At 38.5% G+C, this 20,155-nt stretch overlaps 1 protein-coding gene across 11 annotated transcripts in view; it reads right to left on the reverse strand.

The window, feature by feature from the left end:
- CSPP1 (centrosome and spindle pole associated protein 1) overlaps positions 1–20,155 on the reverse strand; it is a 195,678-nt gene that overhangs the window by 1,026 nt on the left and 174,497 nt on the right. For 9 of the 11 annotated variants that reach the window (XM_057734126.1, XM_057734132.1, XM_057734124.1 and 6 more), the window contains 5 exons: positions 16,258–16,398; positions 14,333–14,379; positions 11,186–11,249; positions 2,712–2,821; positions 2,151–2,289 (listed from right to left, as the gene is read on the reverse strand). In XM_057734126.1, coding sequence (XP_057590109.1) covers positions 2,151–2,289; positions 2,712–2,821; positions 11,186–11,249; positions 14,333–14,379; positions 16,258–16,398 — 501 coding nt within the window. Of the gene's footprint in view, positions 1–2,150; positions 2,290–2,711; positions 2,882–11,185; positions 12,898–14,332; positions 14,380–16,257; positions 16,399–20,155 lie in introns of those variants that run through there. The other 2 variants (XR_009053644.1, XM_057734128.1) reach the window with 2 other exon arrangements.

The raw sequence follows: 20,155 nt of genomic DNA on the forward strand, positions 1-20,155 counted from the left end.
ATCCACTGAACAAGGTGACTCCGTGGTACCAGCACCCAAAGGGATTCAAGGGTAGCAAAGGGGACAGCACCAGATGTTCAGCTGACTGTCGAAGGGTTAGCAGTCTTATTTGTGTCACCTGAAGGATGCCATGCAAAACTTATTTTTGTTTTTAATTTAGCAATAGGTTTTGGAAACACTCCTAACGTATTGAATATAACACTGCCTTAAGGAAATAAGGTCATTTTAGGAAAACATTAGACAGAGGATGAAATTACTTCCCTTCTTATACGTAATCTAAGAGGTTGTGTTTACTCCATTAAGACGTAGCTCTTATTTTATGTTTCATTCTTTTAACTGGTAATACTCAACTTCTATATCTGTATTTTACTTATTATTAGATATAATAATAAGAAAATCTGTCTTCCTACCCTGTGATGTCAATTTCTTTTTTTTTTTTTTTTAATTACATCTCCTGGTCAGTGAAGGATTAGCCCAGCAAGGGGACATGTGCAATCAGTGTAATGAGCAGTCAGTCCACATGGTACCAGAAAGCTCCTGTTTGAAAGGACAGTGTTAAAAAAAAAAGTTTAGAGGTTCAAAGCCTTCTGAAAAAGAGGAGAGGAATATTACTCAGCTACAAAAAGGGATGAGATGGAGCTATATGTAATGAGGTGAACAGAACTACAATCTGTCATACAGAGTGAAGTAAGTCAGAAAGAGAAGGACAAATATTGTAAGCTAACTCACATATACGGAATCTAAAAATGGTACTGATGAACTCAGTGACAAGAACAAGGACGCAGATACAGAGAATGGACTGGAGAACTCGAGGTATGGGAGGGGGCGGGGGGTGAAGGGGAAACTGAGACGAAGCGAGAGAGTAGCACAGACATATATACTACCAACTGTAAAATAGATAGTGGGAAGTTGTTGTATAACAAAGGGAGTCCAACTCGAGGATGGAAGATGCCTTAGAGGACTGGGGCAGGGAGGGTGGGGGGGACTGGAGGTGGGGGGGAGTCAAGGAAGGGAGGGAATACGGGGATATGTGTATAAAAACGGATGATTGAACTTGGTGTACCCCCAAAAAAATAATTAAAAAAAAAAAAAAAGATTCTTCAAATGGTCTATTTTCTCTGTTTAAGTATATCCCTGTTAAATATTAATTCAACTTACTGGTTCTAAAAGAAACAGGAATAGTAATTATTAGTACAGGTTAAAATGCCTTTGAGCCAAAAAGAAAGCATTCCTTTCCCACTGTCCACATTTTTCCAGGTATGATATGCAAAGTACTGCTCCATCAGTTTGCTGGTATTCGGTATGAAATTATCACCATCAGAACACATGATATCTTACTGCTAGAGACTGTATGAGTACAGTTTTCAATTAATACAGTAATAAAGATTAGATCTAAAAAATGTCTTAAGAAAATTGCTATTAGAAGATTATTGTAATGTAGCTTAACACAGTAAAGAGAATTGTCCAAATAGACCACTCTGCTATTTGCTAAAGCTAATTAATAGGGCTTACTACTATAATACTGTCCCATTATCCTAATGACTAACAGCATCTCCATAAAGAAGGTGGCCTAGGGCTGGCAGAGGAGCTCATTAGTTGCTTGAGGAAGCATCCTGCCTGCCTGTGCTCAGTGATGAAGTTTCAACCTGCTGTTCACCAAAGTAGTGAGAGACAGCAACGCGAAGCATGACTTATAAAAAGAAAATATTAACCTGAGGCATTTTTTGCTTTACCCATGTAAAGAAAGCCAAGTGAAAAGGTAAAAAAAAATTTTTTTGTAGTACCACAGATTTATAATAGGTGTGTTATATAAAGAACACAAAGTTGACTTCATCTCTCACTTCAGTAGGGAAGTGAGATGCCAATACTAATCAACACCTTCCCTGCTGAAGCAAAGCCTGGATGTATTTAATACACAAAAACTGTTTAGAATCCACTTGAAAAAGGGTACCCCCTCTGGTAGAAAGAATCTGATGCAAAATTAATCCTTAGTCCTGGTTTGGCTGGATAGCTACTGTGTTTTAGACCCTACAACTCAAAAGGATTTCAAAACTCATTTCCTCTGTCCCTCAGCCATCAGCAAAAACTTCCATGAAGCAGGTTTAAGAGTTGTCACAATCGGCTGTTGGCTATTAAACTTGGCCATTTACCTGTATGAGTAGGTTTATTCTGAAGTTCATTCAGCCTTCGCATTCGTTCCTCATTTCTCATTCTAAGCTGATCAATATTTACACTGGATACAGATTTTAAAGAGAGACCATCTGGTGGTACATCAGGATGACTGTTATCCTGTAATTAAGAAAACAGAACTTACACACACATATACATATGCAAAAGAAACGAAAACATCGTAAAATTTGTATGCAAATGTTAAAAGCAGCAGTATTCATAACAGATTAAAAGTGGAAACAACCCAAATGTCCATCGATTGTTGAATGGATCAACAAAATGTGGGATATCCACACAGTGAAGTATTATTCAGCAATAAAAAGGAATCAGTTACAGATGTGCTATAACTCAGATGACCTCTGAGTCCAATAACCTGCTCATGGTCATCCAGTATTTGGTGATAGAGCCTGGGTTCAGACCCATGTCCATCTTATTCCAGAGCAAGTTCTCTTTCTTCATTGGACTACACCAATCTAGCATGGGCCATATCCCAGACCTCTCGTTCCTAAACTCGAAAAAAGAAAAGGAGATTTCATACATACAAAGTTGAGTCCTTTCAGCTTGTTCCTCCTGCGCTCCCTCGCAGACAGCAGCTGTGACGGTGGAGAGAGGATGTCATCCTCGATGGCAGGATACGTCTCGCCATATGCACCTGGAGGCCACGTGGGGAGAAGCCTTCAACATCTGCCATTTCACATCTTTTTATTCAGAGCTAAACCAAGACTGTCTTTTAATAGCTTTATTAAGATAGTGTTTACATATAATAAAATTTACCCACTATAAATGAACACAGTTCAGTGATTTTTATAGAAATGTGCAATCACTACACTCTAGTTTTAGAACATTTCTGTTGGCTCAAGAAGTTCCCTTGTGCTCACTGGCAAAATCACTCCCTATTTCCACCTGCCAACCCCATGTTGGCACTGATCTGCGTTCAATCTGGAGATTTACCATTCCTGAGATTCCATGTAAATGGAATTATACAATGTAGTATTTTGTGTCTTTCACTTAGCATAATGTGTTTGAGGTTCATCTGTGTTGTACCATGTGTCAGTAGAGCTGCCCCTTGAACAACATTGGGGGTTAGAGGTGCAACTGAAAATCCACATACTGCTATCTGCCTCAAAAACAAAGGAACTGATAAATGACTCACCCAAGGGCAGGAAGCTGAAACATGGTGGACGGAATCAGGACTCAAACCCTAGTTCTTAAGATTCCAAATATTGTGATCTCTAATCAAACACACAATTTCCCCCACACAATTTAAAAAGATGTAAAATGAAAATACAGATACTATATTTATTGAAAAAACTATAAGTGGACCTGTGCAGTTCAAACCGTTAAGAGTCAACTGTAGTTTTGTTTTTTTTTTTAACTGCTGAGTAATCCATGCCATATGGATAAATCTCATCTTGCCTATGCATTCACCAGCTGATGGACATTTGAACTGTTTTTCGTTGGAGATTATTAATAATGTTGCTACGAATGTTCATGTGCATGCCTTTCTGTGGCCATGTGTTTTCATTCCTTTGGGGTATATTCCTAGGAGTGAAATTGCTGGGTATTATGGTCATTATGTTTAGCATTTGGAGGAGGTAGAACCATTTTCAAAAGTGGTTCTACCATTTTACACTGTAAGAGGGTTCTGGTTTGCCCACATCCTCCCAACACTTGGAATTGTCTTTCTTTTGGATCATGGCCATTCTAAGTGGGCCAACTGCCTATTTGACCATGGAGATGAATATGTTGCTTAAAACATTTAGAATTTTTCCCCCAACTTTATTTCGAAAAAATTAAAATCTAAAGAAAAGTTATAATACAATGAATACCTAAAATCACCATTTCTTGTTTTGCCACAATTAGTTTATTTCTATAACTAGAAATAGTGGCGGGGGTGGTGGTGGTGGTGGTGATTTTTTGCAGAACCAGTAAGCTGCAGCCATCATGACATTCAGTCCCTAAATACTTTAGCAGCTACCATCTGAGAACAAGGACTGCATCCTACACAGCCACAGTCTCATTACCACATTCAGGAAATGTACCATTGAAACAATACTATCATTTAATATATAACTGATATTCAAATTTCTGAAATTTAAAGTGTATAGCCTTTTTTAAAGCAGCAATAACTATATTCTATTGAATGAGATACAGGATTTTCTAAAACTTCAAAAATAAAGTTTTCTGATTTCTTTATTATACCCCACCACTAATTCACTTGCTCTTTTTTTAAAGGCTTTATTTACAAGTTTAAGGTCAGAAAAACTGAGTGGAGAGCACAAAGAATTCCTACATACCCCCCTGCCATCACATACTCATAGCTTACCCATCTATCAACAGCCCCCACAGAATGGTACATGTGTTAAAATCGATGAACCTATATGATACATCATATCATCTAAAGTCCACAGTTTACATTAGGGTTCATTCTTGTGGTTGTACATTTCATGGATTTTAACATATCCACCATTACAGTATCATACAGAATAGCTGCACTGCCCTAAAAGTACTCTGTGCTTCACCCATTGATTCCTCCCTCTGCTGTAACCTCTGGTAATCACTGATTTTTTTTTTTTTTTTTACTGCCTCCATAGTTTTACCCTTTCCAGGAAGTCATATAGTTACAATTGTACAGTATGTAACCCATTCAGATTGGCTTTCACTTACAAACATTTCAGGTTCCTCCATGTCTTTTCATGGCTTTGTGGCTCATTTCTTTTTAGCACTGAATAATACTGCATTGTCTGGGTCTACCACTGTATATTATATATACATTTATAAATATCCATTCATCTACTTAGAGACAACTCAGTTGCTTCCAGGTCTTACCAATTATGGATAAAACTGCTATAAACATCTGTGTGCAGGTTTATGTGTGAACATAAGTCTCAACTCCTTTGGGAAAATAGCAAGGAGTGTGAATGCTGGATCATTTGGTAAGAGTGTTTACTTTTGTAAGAAACCACCAAACTCTCTTCCAAAGTGACGGTACTATTTTCCATCCCCACCAGCAATGAGTGAGAGTTCTTACTGCTCCACGTATTGCCAGCATTTGGTGGTGTCTGTGTTCTGGATTTTGGCCATTCTAATAGATACGTAGTGGTATCTCATGTTAATTTGAATTTCCGTGATGACAGGTGAGTTGCATTTCCTTAATGACAAATGATGCGGAGCACCTTTTCATATGCTTATTTGCCATCTGTCTGTATGTCTTTGGTGAAGTGTCTGGATCTTTTGCCCATCTTTTAATTGGGTTGTTTTCTTGTTGAGTTTTAAGAATTCTTTGTGTACTTTGGGCAAGAGTCCTTTATCAGATGTGTCTTTCTGCAAATACTTTCTCCCTGTCTATGGCTTGTCTTATTCCCTTGACATTGTCATTCACGGAGCGTTTAAGTTTAATTTTAATGAAGTCCAGTTTATCTATTATTTCTCTCATAGGTTGTGCTCTGGTGTTGTATCTAAAAAGCCATTGCCATGCCCAAGTTCTTCTAGGTTTCCTCCTATGTTACGTTCTAGGAGTTTTATAGTTTTTCTGTTTTATATTTAGGTCCCTGGTCCAGTTTTGTTTTTTTTTTTTTTAATTTTTATTGGAGTATAGTTGATTTACAATATTGTGTTAGTTTCAGGTATATAGCAGAGTGAATCAGTTTTACATATACATATATCCACTCATCTTTTTTTTTTCTTTAATATTCTTTTACCACATAGGCCATTACAGAGTATTGAGTTCCCTGTGCTATACAGCAGGTCCTTATTAGTTATCTGTTTTACATACAGTAGTGTATATATGTCAATTCCAATCTCCCAATTTACCCCTCCCCCCCACTTATGCCCTGGTAACCATAAGTTTGTTCTCTACGTCTGTGATTCCGCATATAAGCAATACCATATGGTGTTTGTCTTTCTTTGTCTGACTTCACTCAGTATGACAATCTCTAGGTCCATCCATGTTGCTGCAAATGGCATTATTTTGGTCTTTTTTATGGTTAATATTCCATTGTATATGTATATATACCACATCTTCTTTATCCATTTATCTGTTGACAGACATTTAGGTTGCTTCCATGTCCTGGCTATTGTAAATAGTGTTGCAGTGAACATTGTGGTACATGTATCTTTTTGAATTACGGTTTTCTCCAGGTATATGCCCGGCAGTGGGATTGCTAGGTCACATGGTAGTTCTATTTTCAGTTTTTTAAGGAACCTCCATACTGTTCTCCATAATGGCTGTATCAATTTACATTCCCACCAACAGTGTAGGAGGGTTCCCTTTTCTGCACATCCTCTCCAGCATTCATTGTTTGTAGATTTTTTGATGATGGCCATTCTGACTGGTGTGAGGTGATACTTCATAGTAGTTTTAATTCACATTTCTCTAATAATTTGTGATGTAGTGCATCCTTTCATGTGCTTTTTAGCCATCTATATGTCTTCTTTGGAGAAATGTCTATTTAGATCATCTGCCCATTTTTTCATTGGGTTATTTTTTTGAATATTGAGCTGCATGAGCTGTTTGTATATTTTGGAGATTAATCCCTTGTCAGTTGCTTCATTTGCAAATGTTTTCTCCCATTCTGAGGATTGTCTTTTTGTTTATGGTTTCCTTTGCTGTGTGAAAGCTTTTAAATTTAAATCCCATTTGTTTATTTTTGTTTTTATTCTCATTACTCAAAGAGGTGGATCAAAAAAAGATCTTGCTGCTATTTACATCAAAGAGTGTCCTGTCTATGCCTTCCTCTAAGAGTTTTACAGTGTTCGGCCTTACATTCAGGTCTTTAATCCATTTTGAGTGTTTTTTTGTTTGTTTATGGTGCTAGGGAGTGTTCTTCATTTTTCTACATGTAGCTGTCCACTTTTCCCAGCACCAGTCTTTTCTCCATTGTATATTCTTGCTTCCTTTGTCATAGATTAGGTGACTATAGGTGGCATAAGTTTATCTCTAGGCTTTCTATTCTGTTCCACTGATGTATACTTGTTTTTGTGCCAGTACCATATGGTTCTGATTACTGTAGCTTTATAGTATAGACTGAAGTCTGGGAGCCTGATTCCTTTAGGTCTATGGTCCATTTTGAGTTGACTTTTGTAAAAGGTGTAACATCTGGGTCTAGATTCACTTTTTTGCATGTAGATGTTCAATCTTTTTTCCTGTACTGCCTTTGTTCTTTTGTCAAAGAACAGCTAACTATACTTGTTTGGGTCTGTTTCTGGGGTCTCCAATCTGTTCCATTGATCTGTTTGTCTATTCTTTTGCCAATACTACACTGTCTTGATTACTGTAACTTTATGGAAAATCTTGAAGTCAGGTACTGTCAGTTCTCTGACTGTTCTTTCTTCTTCAGTATTGTGTTGGATATTCTGGGTATTGTGCCTCTCTATAAACTTTAGAATCAGTTTGTTGATATCCAAAAAATAACTTGCTGGGATTTTTATTGGGATTGCACTGAATCTATAGATCAAATTGGGATGAACTGACATCTTGACAATATTGAGTGTCCCAATCCATGAACATGGAATATCTCCCCAATTTATTTAGTTATTTGATGAGAATTTTGTAGTTGTCCTCATATAGATCTTGTACATGTTTTGTAAGATTTACATCTAAATATTTCTTTTTTGGGGGATGCTAATGTAAATGACATTGTATTTAAATTTCAAATTCCACTTTTTCATTGCTGGTATATAGGAAAATGATTGACTTTTGTGTATTAATCTGGTATCCTGAGAGCCTGCTATAACTGCTTATTAATATTGGGGGTTTTTGTGGTGGTGGGGGAGTTGATTCTTTCACATTTTATACCATCATGTCATCTGTGCACAAAGGCAGCACTATTTATCCTTTCCCAATCTGTGTACCTTTTATTTCCTTTTCTTGCCTTTTTGAATTAGCTAGGACTTCCATAATGATGTTGAGGAGTGGTAAGAGGGGACATCTTCGTCTTGTTTGTGATCTTAGCAGGAAAATTCCTAGTTTCTCATCACTAAATGTGATGCTAGCTGTAGGTTTTTTGTAGATGTTCTCTAGCGAGTTGAGGAAGTCCCCCTTTATTCTCAGTTTGCTGGCGGTTATCATGAATAAGGTGTTGGATTTTGTTTAATGCTTCTGCATCTATCGATGATAATGAAGGTATTTTTTTCTTTAGCCTGTTAAAGCGATGGATTATATTTGGATGAATTATATTAACTGAATGTAAGCCAGCTTTGCATAACTGGTATAAATCCTACTTGGCTGTAGTGTATAATTCTCTTTATACCTTGTTGGATTCAATTTGTTAATGATCTGTAGTTTTCTTTTCTTGTGATATCTTTGTCTGGTTTTGGTATTAGAGTAATAATGCTGGCCACATAGAATGAGTTAGGAGTATCCCCTCTATTTCTGTCTTCTAGAAGAGGTTGTAGAGAATTGGTATAATTCTTCCCTAAACGTTTGGTAGAATTCACCAGTGAACCCATCTGAGCCTGGTGTTTTCTGGTTTAGAAGGTTATTAATTATTGATTCAATTTCTTTTTTTATTGTTATAGTCAATTTAGGTTTTTTTCTAGCTATATTGAGATATAAGTGACATGCTGTGTAAGTTTAAGGTGCACAATGTGAGGACTGTGAAATATTTACCACAATAAGGCTAGTTTACACATCCTTTGCCTCACATGATTACCATTTTGTTGTTGTTATGGTAAGAACATTAAAGCTCTACTCTCATTACAACTTTCAAGTATAAAACACAGTATCATTAACTATAGTCACCGAGCTGTACATTATATCCCCAGATATTCATTTTATAACTGAAAGTCTGTACCCCTTGACCAACATTTCTCCTCTTCCCCCACCTCTCAATTTCTTTAATAGATGTAGGCCTATTCAAATTGTATTTGGCCGATTGTGACTTTTAAGGAACTGGTCCATTTCATCTAGATTATCAAAAAAAAAAAAAAAGAAGAAGAAAGAAAAAGAAAAAAAAAGCACTGACACTACCAGCCTTACCCACATTCATCAGAACAGTGGTAACACAGTCTAGGGGATACTTGTGGTGACCATTAATCAAAAATACTGTGTATCTTTAGTCTAATAATGAAATATTTGGTCTATGCAATGAAATATTCCAGGACCTCATCTTCATTATTAGCAGGAACTGGTCACATGTCCCTGATGTCTAATAAACTATCTTCCCATCCCTATTTCCTACTGATTTCTCTATCTTCACTCACTCTCCACAACATGACTTCTTAGCAAAAGAAAAACTCATTAAAAAAAAAAAAGAGCAAAAGAAATATAGGCTAGTTTGGAACTTTGATCACTTGAAAATATAAAGTAATTGGCATGAAATAAAATAATACGTAGACGGGAGAATTCCCCAATGGCCCTAGGATAGCAGAAATGCTTATGATCAGAGTACATAATTAAGAGGGTGAGTCAAAAATTATCTGCACTCTGGCTGTAGAATTTATTTTCATTAACTTTTAGAAAAGACAAATACATCATTGTTTGACATAATCTCCTTTTCAATACAGTTTGTCCATCTGTCAACAAGCTTTTGTATTCCCTCATTAAAAAATGTTTTAGGTTGAGCTGCGAGCCATGAATGCACTGCTGTCTTCACTTCTTCATCAGAAGTGAATCTTCATCCTCATAGGGCTGCTTTCAGGGGACCAAAGAGGTGAAAGTTGGATGGAGCAAGATCAGGACTATAGGAAGGATGCTTTAACACCTCAAAATTAAGTAATCCACGACAGACTTAGGTTTCAAAAAGTTTGTGTGAGATGGGTACCAAAACAACTCATGGAAGAGCATAAACATGAGTTTGGATATCTGCAAACAAAATTTGGACTGATACTCTAAGGAAGGTAAAAGTTTCTTAAAGAGAATCATTACTGGTGATGAGATATGGATTCATCACTACAAGCTGAGACTAAACAGCAGAGTACGGAATGGAAACATCCTCAATCGCTGACCAATAAAAAGTTCAAAAGTCAACCATCAGCTGGAAAACTGATGCTTACAGTTTTCTGGGATTCTCAGGGGCCAGTATTGGAACATTATCAGGAAAAAGGTGCAACGATCAACAATGCTCATTACAGTGAGATGCTTAATGAAGAGCTGAAGGCTAAACTTCAGATTAAACGCAGAGGACTGCTATCCAAGGGCGTTGTGATCTTGCATGACAATGCACATCCATACACTTCTGTCCACACTTGACACTGTGCAAAAATTTCGTTTTGAGGTGTTAAAGCATCCTCCCTATAGTCCTGATCTTGCTCCATCCGACTTTCACCTGTTTAGCCCCCTAAAAGCAGCTCTACGAGGACAAAGATTCACTTCATCAGAAGTGAAGACAGTGGTGCACTCGTGGCTTGCAGCTCAGCCCAAAACATTTTTTAATGAAGGAATACAAAAGCTTGTTGACAGATGGACAAACTGTGTTGAAAAGCAAGGAGATTATGTCGAGAACTGATGTATTTGTCTTTTCTAAAAGTTAATGAAAATAAATTCTACAGTCAGAGTGCGGATAATTTTTGACTCATCCTCGTATAAGTGTCTATTATAGTACTTGTACCTTCACATATCTTCTCAAGGCTAAGTTATATTCTTATGGCTTGTTAAAATTGAAATATTTATTAAGATAATTCTGTATTCACATGCAATTATAAGAAATAAGAGAGACCCCATATACAGTTTGCCTAGTTCACCCCAATGGTAACATTTTGCAAAACAAGAGCAACAGTCTCACACCCAAGATATTGATACTGATAAAATCCACTGATGTTATTCAGATTTCCCCAGTTTTACTTGTACTCATTTGTGTGTTTGTGTATTATCTGATTTTGAAAATTTTGTAAGTTATATCTGATGATTAAGTTAGTAAAACAAAATATTCCTTTTTTTACCATCTTGCACAACAAAGAGTAAAGTACAGATTTTTTTAGTATGGAGAGTATGGAGAATATTTATACTTATACTTAAAATAAGTACAAATAATGCTTAATATTTAAACAAATACATTGGTAAAATAAATATACTCACCAATAAAAGCACTATCAGATTCCAATAATGAATTTTTCAAGAAATCATTAGTGTCATCTCTGGGCTAGAAGAAACAACACCTATTAATGACTATTTTTATTAGTCCTGTGTGGAAAAACAAATTTGTACTGAGAGGCACAAGTCTCCACACTCTCCCCAAAATTAGCAAAAGTCGGTGGGCAGAGGTACCACAGTCCAATCCCCAGAAAATACAGGAAAGACCTTTTATTAAGAGTTACATTATTGCTGATAAAAATATAACAGAGTATGAAGCAGAGAACCCAGTTAAACATTAAAAGCCTTTAAACCATTGTTGAGATTCAGTCATTCTCTCAATAAATCTGTTTAGTGCCCTTACTATGTCCTCCGTGCTAGGAACCGGAGATACAAAGATGAGTAAGAGTCACAGTCCCGTGGGGGAGAGACATGCCCTCAGATTATGACAGCCCCACATGACAGCAGCTGTCACAAAGGCACAGCACAGATAGGGACATAAAAAATAATGCTAGGGTTGGGCTTGGAATGAGCTCTCAAATTAGAGGTAAGAAATTTACATATAGAGAGTTTTACAATAGAGAATAATGTCACTTTACATACTGGAGGGAACCTAAAGTCACCCAACACCACGTCCCTGCACTTCCCTTCCAGATTTCTATGATGTGTTAGAACACTCCAGTGAAGAGCTGTCCATTAATTTCTAAGGAAATGCATTCCACTGAGACATAGCATTGGTTATCACAAAGTTCTTCTCTTTCACTGAGTTCTTCCACATACTGAATTCTTTTACATTTAACACCCACTGATCTACTTCTGCTTTCTAGCATGACAGTAGTGGTAATAACAGCATCTGATTATTCACTAGCTGTTCTTAGCACTGCGTACACACTGCCCAGCTTCTCTTCTGCATCACAATCCTTCACACTGGAAAGAGTGATTAAAGCCCACCTCAGCCCTATGTTCTCCATGACAATCTTCCCCAGTTTCACCTTGCATTTTCCATATAATCCAGTTTCTAGGAAGGTGAAACCAAAATTTATTAGCTTTTTTTATAACAGCCACGTTAAACTGTTGGCTTGTGCTCAGTTTCTACTCAGCAAAATATGGTGTTATTAAACCAGGATTTTAATCAAAATCCCAGAAGTTAAATTTCAGTATCTTCTCACTGAGAAATGTGGCTGCCACATACAAAGAAACCTACAGAGTGTTCAGAAAAGGGTCCATATATCTCAGGCAAAGTGGTACAGGGACAGGGAGGGGCTCCAGAGTCCAGCCTGCGTTCAGATGTGAGCTTTTCTGCTCACTGGCTGTGTGACCATGGGTAGCAGTTCCCTCTTATGTAGAATGGGGATAAGCATACCTTGTTGTGAACTTTAGAGCAAATGTCAAAAAGTACCTGGCACACGCTGGTACAGAGTGTCACTACCACAACACTTATCACCATTATCAGTTCAAAACCAAGCACCACCAGCTACCAGCTGGGCAACTAACAGCCTAGCTGAGTCTTCATCTAAAAATGGGGATAATATTACATATATTGTTAGTGTAGGGGAAGATCAAAGAAGGAGTGAGTGTGGAAATAAACTCTTTCTCTTATCCGTCTACTCACCAGCTCCAGCTGTTTGTCTAGCAGGCATCGCAAACTTACCATGACTGTAACTAAGTTGCTGACCTTCTCCCTCACCCTGAAACCTGTTTTTCCTGCTTCTTCATCTCTGTAAATAGCAATTCCAACCAAAGACCTTGAAGTCCACCTTTGACACCTCTAGCCTACATCCAATATGTCAAAAATCCTATCAAGTCTCCTTTCAAAATAGATCCAACCACTTCTGACTTACACTGCTCCCACTCCAGGCTGAATCACCTTATCTCTTCAAATTAGATTATAGCAGCAGCCTCCTGTCCCAGTCAGTCTGTTCTCAATGAATGGCAGTCAGTGTTAAAACATGAAACCAATCATGTCACTCCTCTGTTCAAAACTCTGGAAGCTTCTCATCACATTCACAGCGTAAAAAGCAAAACCCTCTGGTCCCCAAGGCTCTGTAGCCCGTCAGCTCTCTGCCTCATTTGCTCCCACCTACCCCGGCTCCTGGACCTGCTCCTGGCTGTCCAGCCTCCCCGATGCTCCTGGTCTCCTAGCACACACCAGGCTTACTCCTGCCCGGGGCCTCTGCTTGGGAGGTTCTTCCTCCAGGTGTATCTCCTGGTACTGCACATGGCTCCTCCCTGATGCCCTTATTCTAATGTTACCCACTCAGTGAGGCCTTCCCTGCTCACTGTCCTTCAGACTGTAAACCTTCCCATCTAGACCTCCCAGTGCCCCCTTCCTAGCTATCATTTTCTGCAGAGCCCCACGATTTAACCTACTAAATATTTTGTTTATTGTCTCTCCTTCCCAGAAAGCCCTCAGAGGGCAAAGATTTTTGCTCCTTTTGTTCACTCCTGTGCCCACAAGCACCTAGAATATTATCTGGTCCACAGTAAGTATTGCAACAAATATTTGTTGAATGAAAATGGCTCATCCCCTTCCTTTGTTCAGTCTTTGCAGGGAAGTCACTTCCTCAGGATAAGAGTTATGCCTTTACCTTGCTCATCTTCTTGATAGGCCTCACCACTAAATGTATTACAGACTCCTACACTTCCACTGCTGCTACTAACTGACCTCACTCGTTGTGGGACAGACCCTGTAAGGGCTTTTAATATATTATCTATTTAATCCTCACAACAGCCGTTGAGCTATTTTTTATTTAGTTAATAAACATTTATATAGAAATGTGCTAGGCCTGTCGCTAAGTGCTTGCAGATATAGATTTTAATCTTACAGCCACCCTCAGAGATAAACACTATCATCCCATTTTACAGATTAGGAAACTGAAGCAAAGAAAGATTAACTACCTTGCCTAAAGTCACACAGCTAAAAACAGACTAATTGGAACAGCCTAGCTGTAGAGTCTTGTTCTTAGTCAGTACAATATGTTTTCTCTACATATTATATATCTTTAGCTACCCACTACACTGATAAGACAAGATTTATATTCTTTCTTAACTCAATATTTCTGAAGATTTCAGAATTGGCATACTCACTAATCATACTCCTAAAAATTTCTATCACCCAAAAACTAGCTTGAAAAATTATAACTGTTTTCTTACCACTCTGTGGTCTCGTACTTTAGTGCTTGGGACAGCATCCAAGTCAACTGTAGTCAATGGAGAGCAAAAACAAAAGGTTTGAAAATACTTTTAAAATAAAAATAAATTTTAGAATATCTTTTGTAATTAACTCTTTACTGGAAATTACTTTTCAATTATCACTCTTCAGAATGTTTTAAGATACTACTTATTAATAAATATAACCCAGCATCCAATCCATTCTAGTTGGATAAAATTCTCCCATTCACATTTAATAAACACAAAAAGTAAAATAATTGTGAATTTAAAACTGATGCCTATAGAGAAACAACCATCTCCTCTCATATTTTTATAACCTGTGTAAACAATTGTTGAGAAGAGTTAAACAACTCCCTCATGTGGAATTTAAGGAAACTAATTCAATTCCAGGCACCTGGTTCTGGGGCAAAGATTCTGGATCAGGTATTTCAAAGGCCCCTCTGATCTGACCAGGGTTCCTATGTGTTCCTCTCAATAGTGCATTTTATCCTTTTAGCTACTGCCTTTGGGAATAAACAGGCTGCCAATGATAGCCTGTATTCCTTCCTTAAAATATTTTATAGTCTTTTTTTTTATTGTTTTGATTGTTAAACCATATTCTTATGAGTTAAGTCATCATACTGTGGTACAAGTTGCAGAGTAGTTGCTGTAGGGGGCGGATACCCTCCGTCCCAAAATGGACCTGGGGACTACTTTTGGGCTAATCAGCCCAAGTTACAAAGATCACACCAGATCAGATCATCAGTTGGGTCTCCTAAGGAAAAATTCCACCAAAATGGGTATAAAGGTTGAAGACGGTATTTGCTTTTCTCTTCTCTCCTGATGATATGCCTACTATTTATCACAGACTTTGGGCTATTCTGCTGTCAGAGGGTGATCAATGAGACCATTGTTTAAAAAAATTTGGTACAGGATGGAGGGAGGACTTTCCCTATATCAATCTTTATTGACGTCTTGACCTGTGATCAGGGCCTAAAGTGTGCATCACTTACTCCTGTGATACTCTCATGTGGTCAAAAACAGGTTCCTCAGATTCTGTAGGCTAGACAAGCCTGCTAAGGTAGGGTTTTGAATGTTCCTAAAAATAATTGGTAGGAACATCTCCTTCCATTCTTGTTACCTACCTGTTGCATTGTCATGACTCATTTCCCATGGCTGTACTCAATGGCCTGAAGGCAGGCAAAGCCGGTGAGATATGTGTGAGGGTCATGCAGGACCACTGGGTCAATAGGGCCCACTGATGTTCCATGAGGCCACTAGCTCCACTCCACCTCTAGGTGCCTCCCCACCCCACACCCAGTTACATATTCTGAAGAGACCCTAGATTTCTCCTTTGCAATATACATCAAACTTACACTTATTTAGCATCTAACTTCTCCAATAGTTTAAGCTCCTTCAGAGCAGCGGCCTATTTCATTCATCCCCATATCCGCTAGGTATGGGTCAGTACCCTCTCTCTTAGTAGGCACTCAGTAAGTATCTGTTGGTTAGCTAATTACACAGAAATATACTCATAGCCCAGTCTGAAGCTCTAAAGATTTTATGCTATATCAAAACTCACAGACACACATGGTAGAGAAATGTCCCATAGGACACCAATGTGTTTGCCCAGTATTCCCTCCCTTGGTACAGATGTCACCTGGCCTAGCCAAGGTGCTCAATCCTCCTGGCTATTGTGAATGTCTGGACCCTTCTCATGCACAAATAACATACCCCAGTCAAGCCAATCACAGCCCTCTCTGGGACTTATTCTTCTCTGGGACTACAGGCCAAAGGGGGCACATGAGCGCAGAGCTGCCAGTGGAGGGAGCCTGCCTTAGAGTGAAATCAATACAAGAGAGGGAGAAAGAAAGCCAACAAAAAACAACCCACTGAAACTATTTGAAATAGCAACAATTATTTCTTACCTTCAGCACCTTCCTGCATTTTCATTCTATTCAGTCTCTTCTGCTGCTCTCTCAGCAAGGCTTGCTGCTGAATCTCTAAGGTGTGATAATCTCTTGGAGGATCCGGGTACATAAATTTCAGATCAACTCGTGTTTCTGAATCTGGTACAAAAATAAGTTATGTAATTAAGTTAAATCTTGTTTCCAAATGAGATTTTATAAAACTTCGCTATACATAAAATATGAATAACCTAAGTTCAAAATCAAGGAACAATATAAATAATGAGACATCAGCAAAGTCAAAGGACATCATCATAAAACTAATGAACATGAAATTAATATTCTTTAAATAAATGCCTTTTCACAAACTTATCACCATTATAAGGGAGCTCCCAAACCAAGCAGCAGCTGACTGCCACATTCTCCATCCTGACCTCCCCACTCCCCCGAGATGCCACCCAAAGCCTGCAACTACATGCAGGTACATCCATCCAGTTAGTCAGCCAGACAGCTGTAACTCAGGCAGCCACCAGACACTGAATTACAGTCGATCCCTAAAATACACCAGAAAACTGAAAACATAATGTTATTGGTCAATTAATATTTGTAACTATCATGCCAAAAAATAAAAACAAGACAAATGCAGGCTGGCTGAAGCTTTAGGGGGGGAATGTCATTTCTGGAGGAAATGACAAAGAATTCATCTATGCCACAAGTTCAAGAATATCAATTGATCAGAATGAAAATGTTATACCTTAATTTTTAAATCTTGAGAATAAAAATATAGTTCACGCATTTAAAAAGTCTTGGCAATATTATTTCTTTTGATCCAAAGTGGAACCAAGCAGAAACCTATATCCCCCTACTCAGCCCCCACCCAAGTACAGAGGCCCCTCCTTGTCTCCTGCCTCTTGTTTATAGAAAAGCTGAAGTCTGCCAGGCCCCCCTGAGTCACAAAGGAGCAGGCTCAAGCAGCTAATGATTAGAACAATAGAGTCAGACTTAGGGTCAGATGCACATTCCTGAGTTGTTTTACATATATTGTAACTGCCACCAGAGGCAAAAAACTGACTGCATGATGATCAGACTGCAGTCATGACATAAACTGCTCCATGACGAGCAATATTGAGTCTGTGGGTAGCACACTTCTAAGAACAGGCCTTAAGAGAATGGGATTAAAACTATTGCTCATAATAATCGCTATCTTTGTGGGCATCAAAATAATTGTAGCTTGTTCTGCCCACATATGTAAATGGGCAACTACAACTGCCAGCAAAGAGATGCGACAGACCCATGTTAACATCCTCCACTCTAAGAATACATCATCCTGTGTCAGCATGAAGAAGTTAACAGAAGACCGACCTCGCCCATGATCCCACAGAAATGGAATGATGTTCTGACAAGTGGGGATTCGTAAGCAGCTTTTGGCAGGAAAGAGCTCTTTGCAGGAAAGAGCTCTCTACAGGAGGTCCCTTTGTCACTCATCTTAAACCAGGCACCCCCATGCTCTACTTATCTCCAGCCCTAGCACACTTTTCAAATCTTTTGATCACACAATACCTTGCCTGATGTGTTGGTTCTTTCTGTAGATCACAGACGTAGAAATGAAGAATAAGTAGTTAACAGATGACCAGATCTCTTCCCTAGCTTCCCCTTCAGTAATCTTTCAAACTGTGTGAATAAGACAGCCTGCACACAATGTAGTCAACAAGCCTGCACACAGGGGGGGCCAGCAATGACTCTGACCCCCATCTCGATGATTAACTGAGATTACTTCTCTCTTTCCCTTTAAAAGTTTTCACGGCCCAGCAGAATCTTCAGAGATGGTTTTTGGGGGACACTGAGTCCACCATCAGTGGACCAGATTGTCAGCATCCTGATTAAAAACAGCATTCCTTTCTACCAACTTTTGCGAGTTTTGGTATTTTTTAAGCGACGAGCAGCCGGATCTGATTCAGTAACAAAGTGGAAAATGAGAAGCATGCTGAGTAGGAATTAGAAAATGATTAAGAGTAAAATTAACAGAAGAGACTCTGGACACGTGGACTTGGATTGGAGCCTGACTTCTCCACTTCCAGACTCAGTTTCCTCTCTATAAAAACAAGGGACATCAACAACTAAGCCACACAACAAATGAGGACTAGATGTGTTAACAGGGCACTGAATGACTCAATTTTATGGTTTAAACCTTTTTGTTCTTAAGACTTCTTTACCCTCTTAAAAATTAAGGACCCCAAAGAGTTTTTATTTACTGCCCCCTCCCACCATATAAGAAATTAAAACTAGGAAATTTTTAAAACATGAAAATACAAAAACACATTTTATTAGCTTCAGAGCAATGAAGCCATCACATGCCATAAAACCTCTGGAAAACCTGCACACACAGGAGAGAACAAAAATGAAAAGGACAAATAATGTCTTAGTTTATAATAAAAATAGTTTTGACCTCAAAAAGTCCCCTGACCAAACTCTGAGACCTACTGGCTTAATATGATGCCTGGCATATAATAAATAATCAATAAATGAGAGCATAAACATAACTATGGTATATGTAATTGGTGCCATGTAAATCTAAGTGGAAAAAAAAACAGAAAATTAAATAACATAATTACATCTAGTTTTTATTTTACTTTTTTTGTTTTAGTTAAGCTCAGAAAGACTAGTAAATATACAAAGTATTAACTGTGTTTATATTTAGGTGATTTGAGTAAAGTGATTTTTTCCTCTTTCTGAATTTTCAAAACCTTCTAAAATAGATATTACTTTTAAAAATAAGAAACAGAAGAAAAGTTTAAATTCTGATTCATCAGGTATAGGTCACACGACCACCATCATCCAACAATTTGCCTCTTCCGCTCCAATAGCTGCTCTGTGAGTGCTCCTGAAGAACAGTCACATGTAACACACATTTTGGCTCCTGTCTACACACTTTCAGTCTCCCAAGCCTCTGTTATCTTGGCAATCCTACTTCCCTAAGAAGCCTTCTCTCCTCCTAAGTGGCTGTATCAGATCTCCTCTACTCCCTTCTTTCAACAATCCTGCATTTCCTCCTGCTTACTCAGGAACCCTGCTCTCTTCAACAGTCATTCTCTCCCTCCCCTATATTACAAGCCTCTTCCTCCCATAATAGCTTTCCTATCAGCATCCTAACAAGTTCCTCCAGCTCCAGACCCTGTGTTCTTCCTCTTTCCAGCCAAACTTCTTCCAAGGGTTCTTGCACTTATTGCCTCCAACACTTTGCTTTCTATTTATTCAATCCTCACTCCAAAGTTAATTGGCTTCTGATCCCATAGTTCCACCAAAAAAGATCTAGTTGAGGTCACCAATGACCTCTGATCCAACTGACACCTTCCAATATTCATTTTACACAATCCCTCCTCCCTGATACACTCTTTCTCCAGCTTTCAGGACACCACATTCTCCTGCTTTTCCTCCAATCACTGACTCTTCCTTCTCCGTCTTTTTCCTAAGCTCATCTTGTTGGCATGAGGCAGGTTAATAATAAAAGCAGGGAAGGAAGAGGCAAACAGAAGAGAATGCAAGCCTCAGGGAATAAGTAACTTATGGCCTCTTTTACAGAGATCCTGCCATAAACAGCCAGACATCTGAGTCAAGGAGATAAGGGAAAAGCTAACTTCTGCACTCTGGCCTCTGTACCTTGCCCCTGCCTACACAAATATAACTACAGGCTCCCAAAAAGCGCGGGAACTGGTTTATAAAAGGGGGAACTTTTCTTTGTTTCGGGGCTCAGTCTTTGGATGTGAGTCCACTGGGCCTGTACCGGTACAATAAACACTGCTTCCTGTATTACAAGCCTCGGTGTCCTGCCTACCTCTACCGATTCCTTCAACAGGCAATCCTCCACTAAATGCCAGGTGCCACTCTTCACACCATTTTACTGGTCTAAATCCACACGTGA

Source organism: Hippopotamus amphibius, chromosome 5, assembly GCF_030028045.1.
Source record: "Hippopotamus amphibius kiboko isolate mHipAmp2 chromosome 5, mHipAmp2.hap2, whole genome shotgun sequence".
NCBI classification, from domain to species: domain Eukaryota; kingdom Metazoa; phylum Chordata; class Mammalia; order Artiodactyla; family Hippopotamidae; genus Hippopotamus; species Hippopotamus amphibius.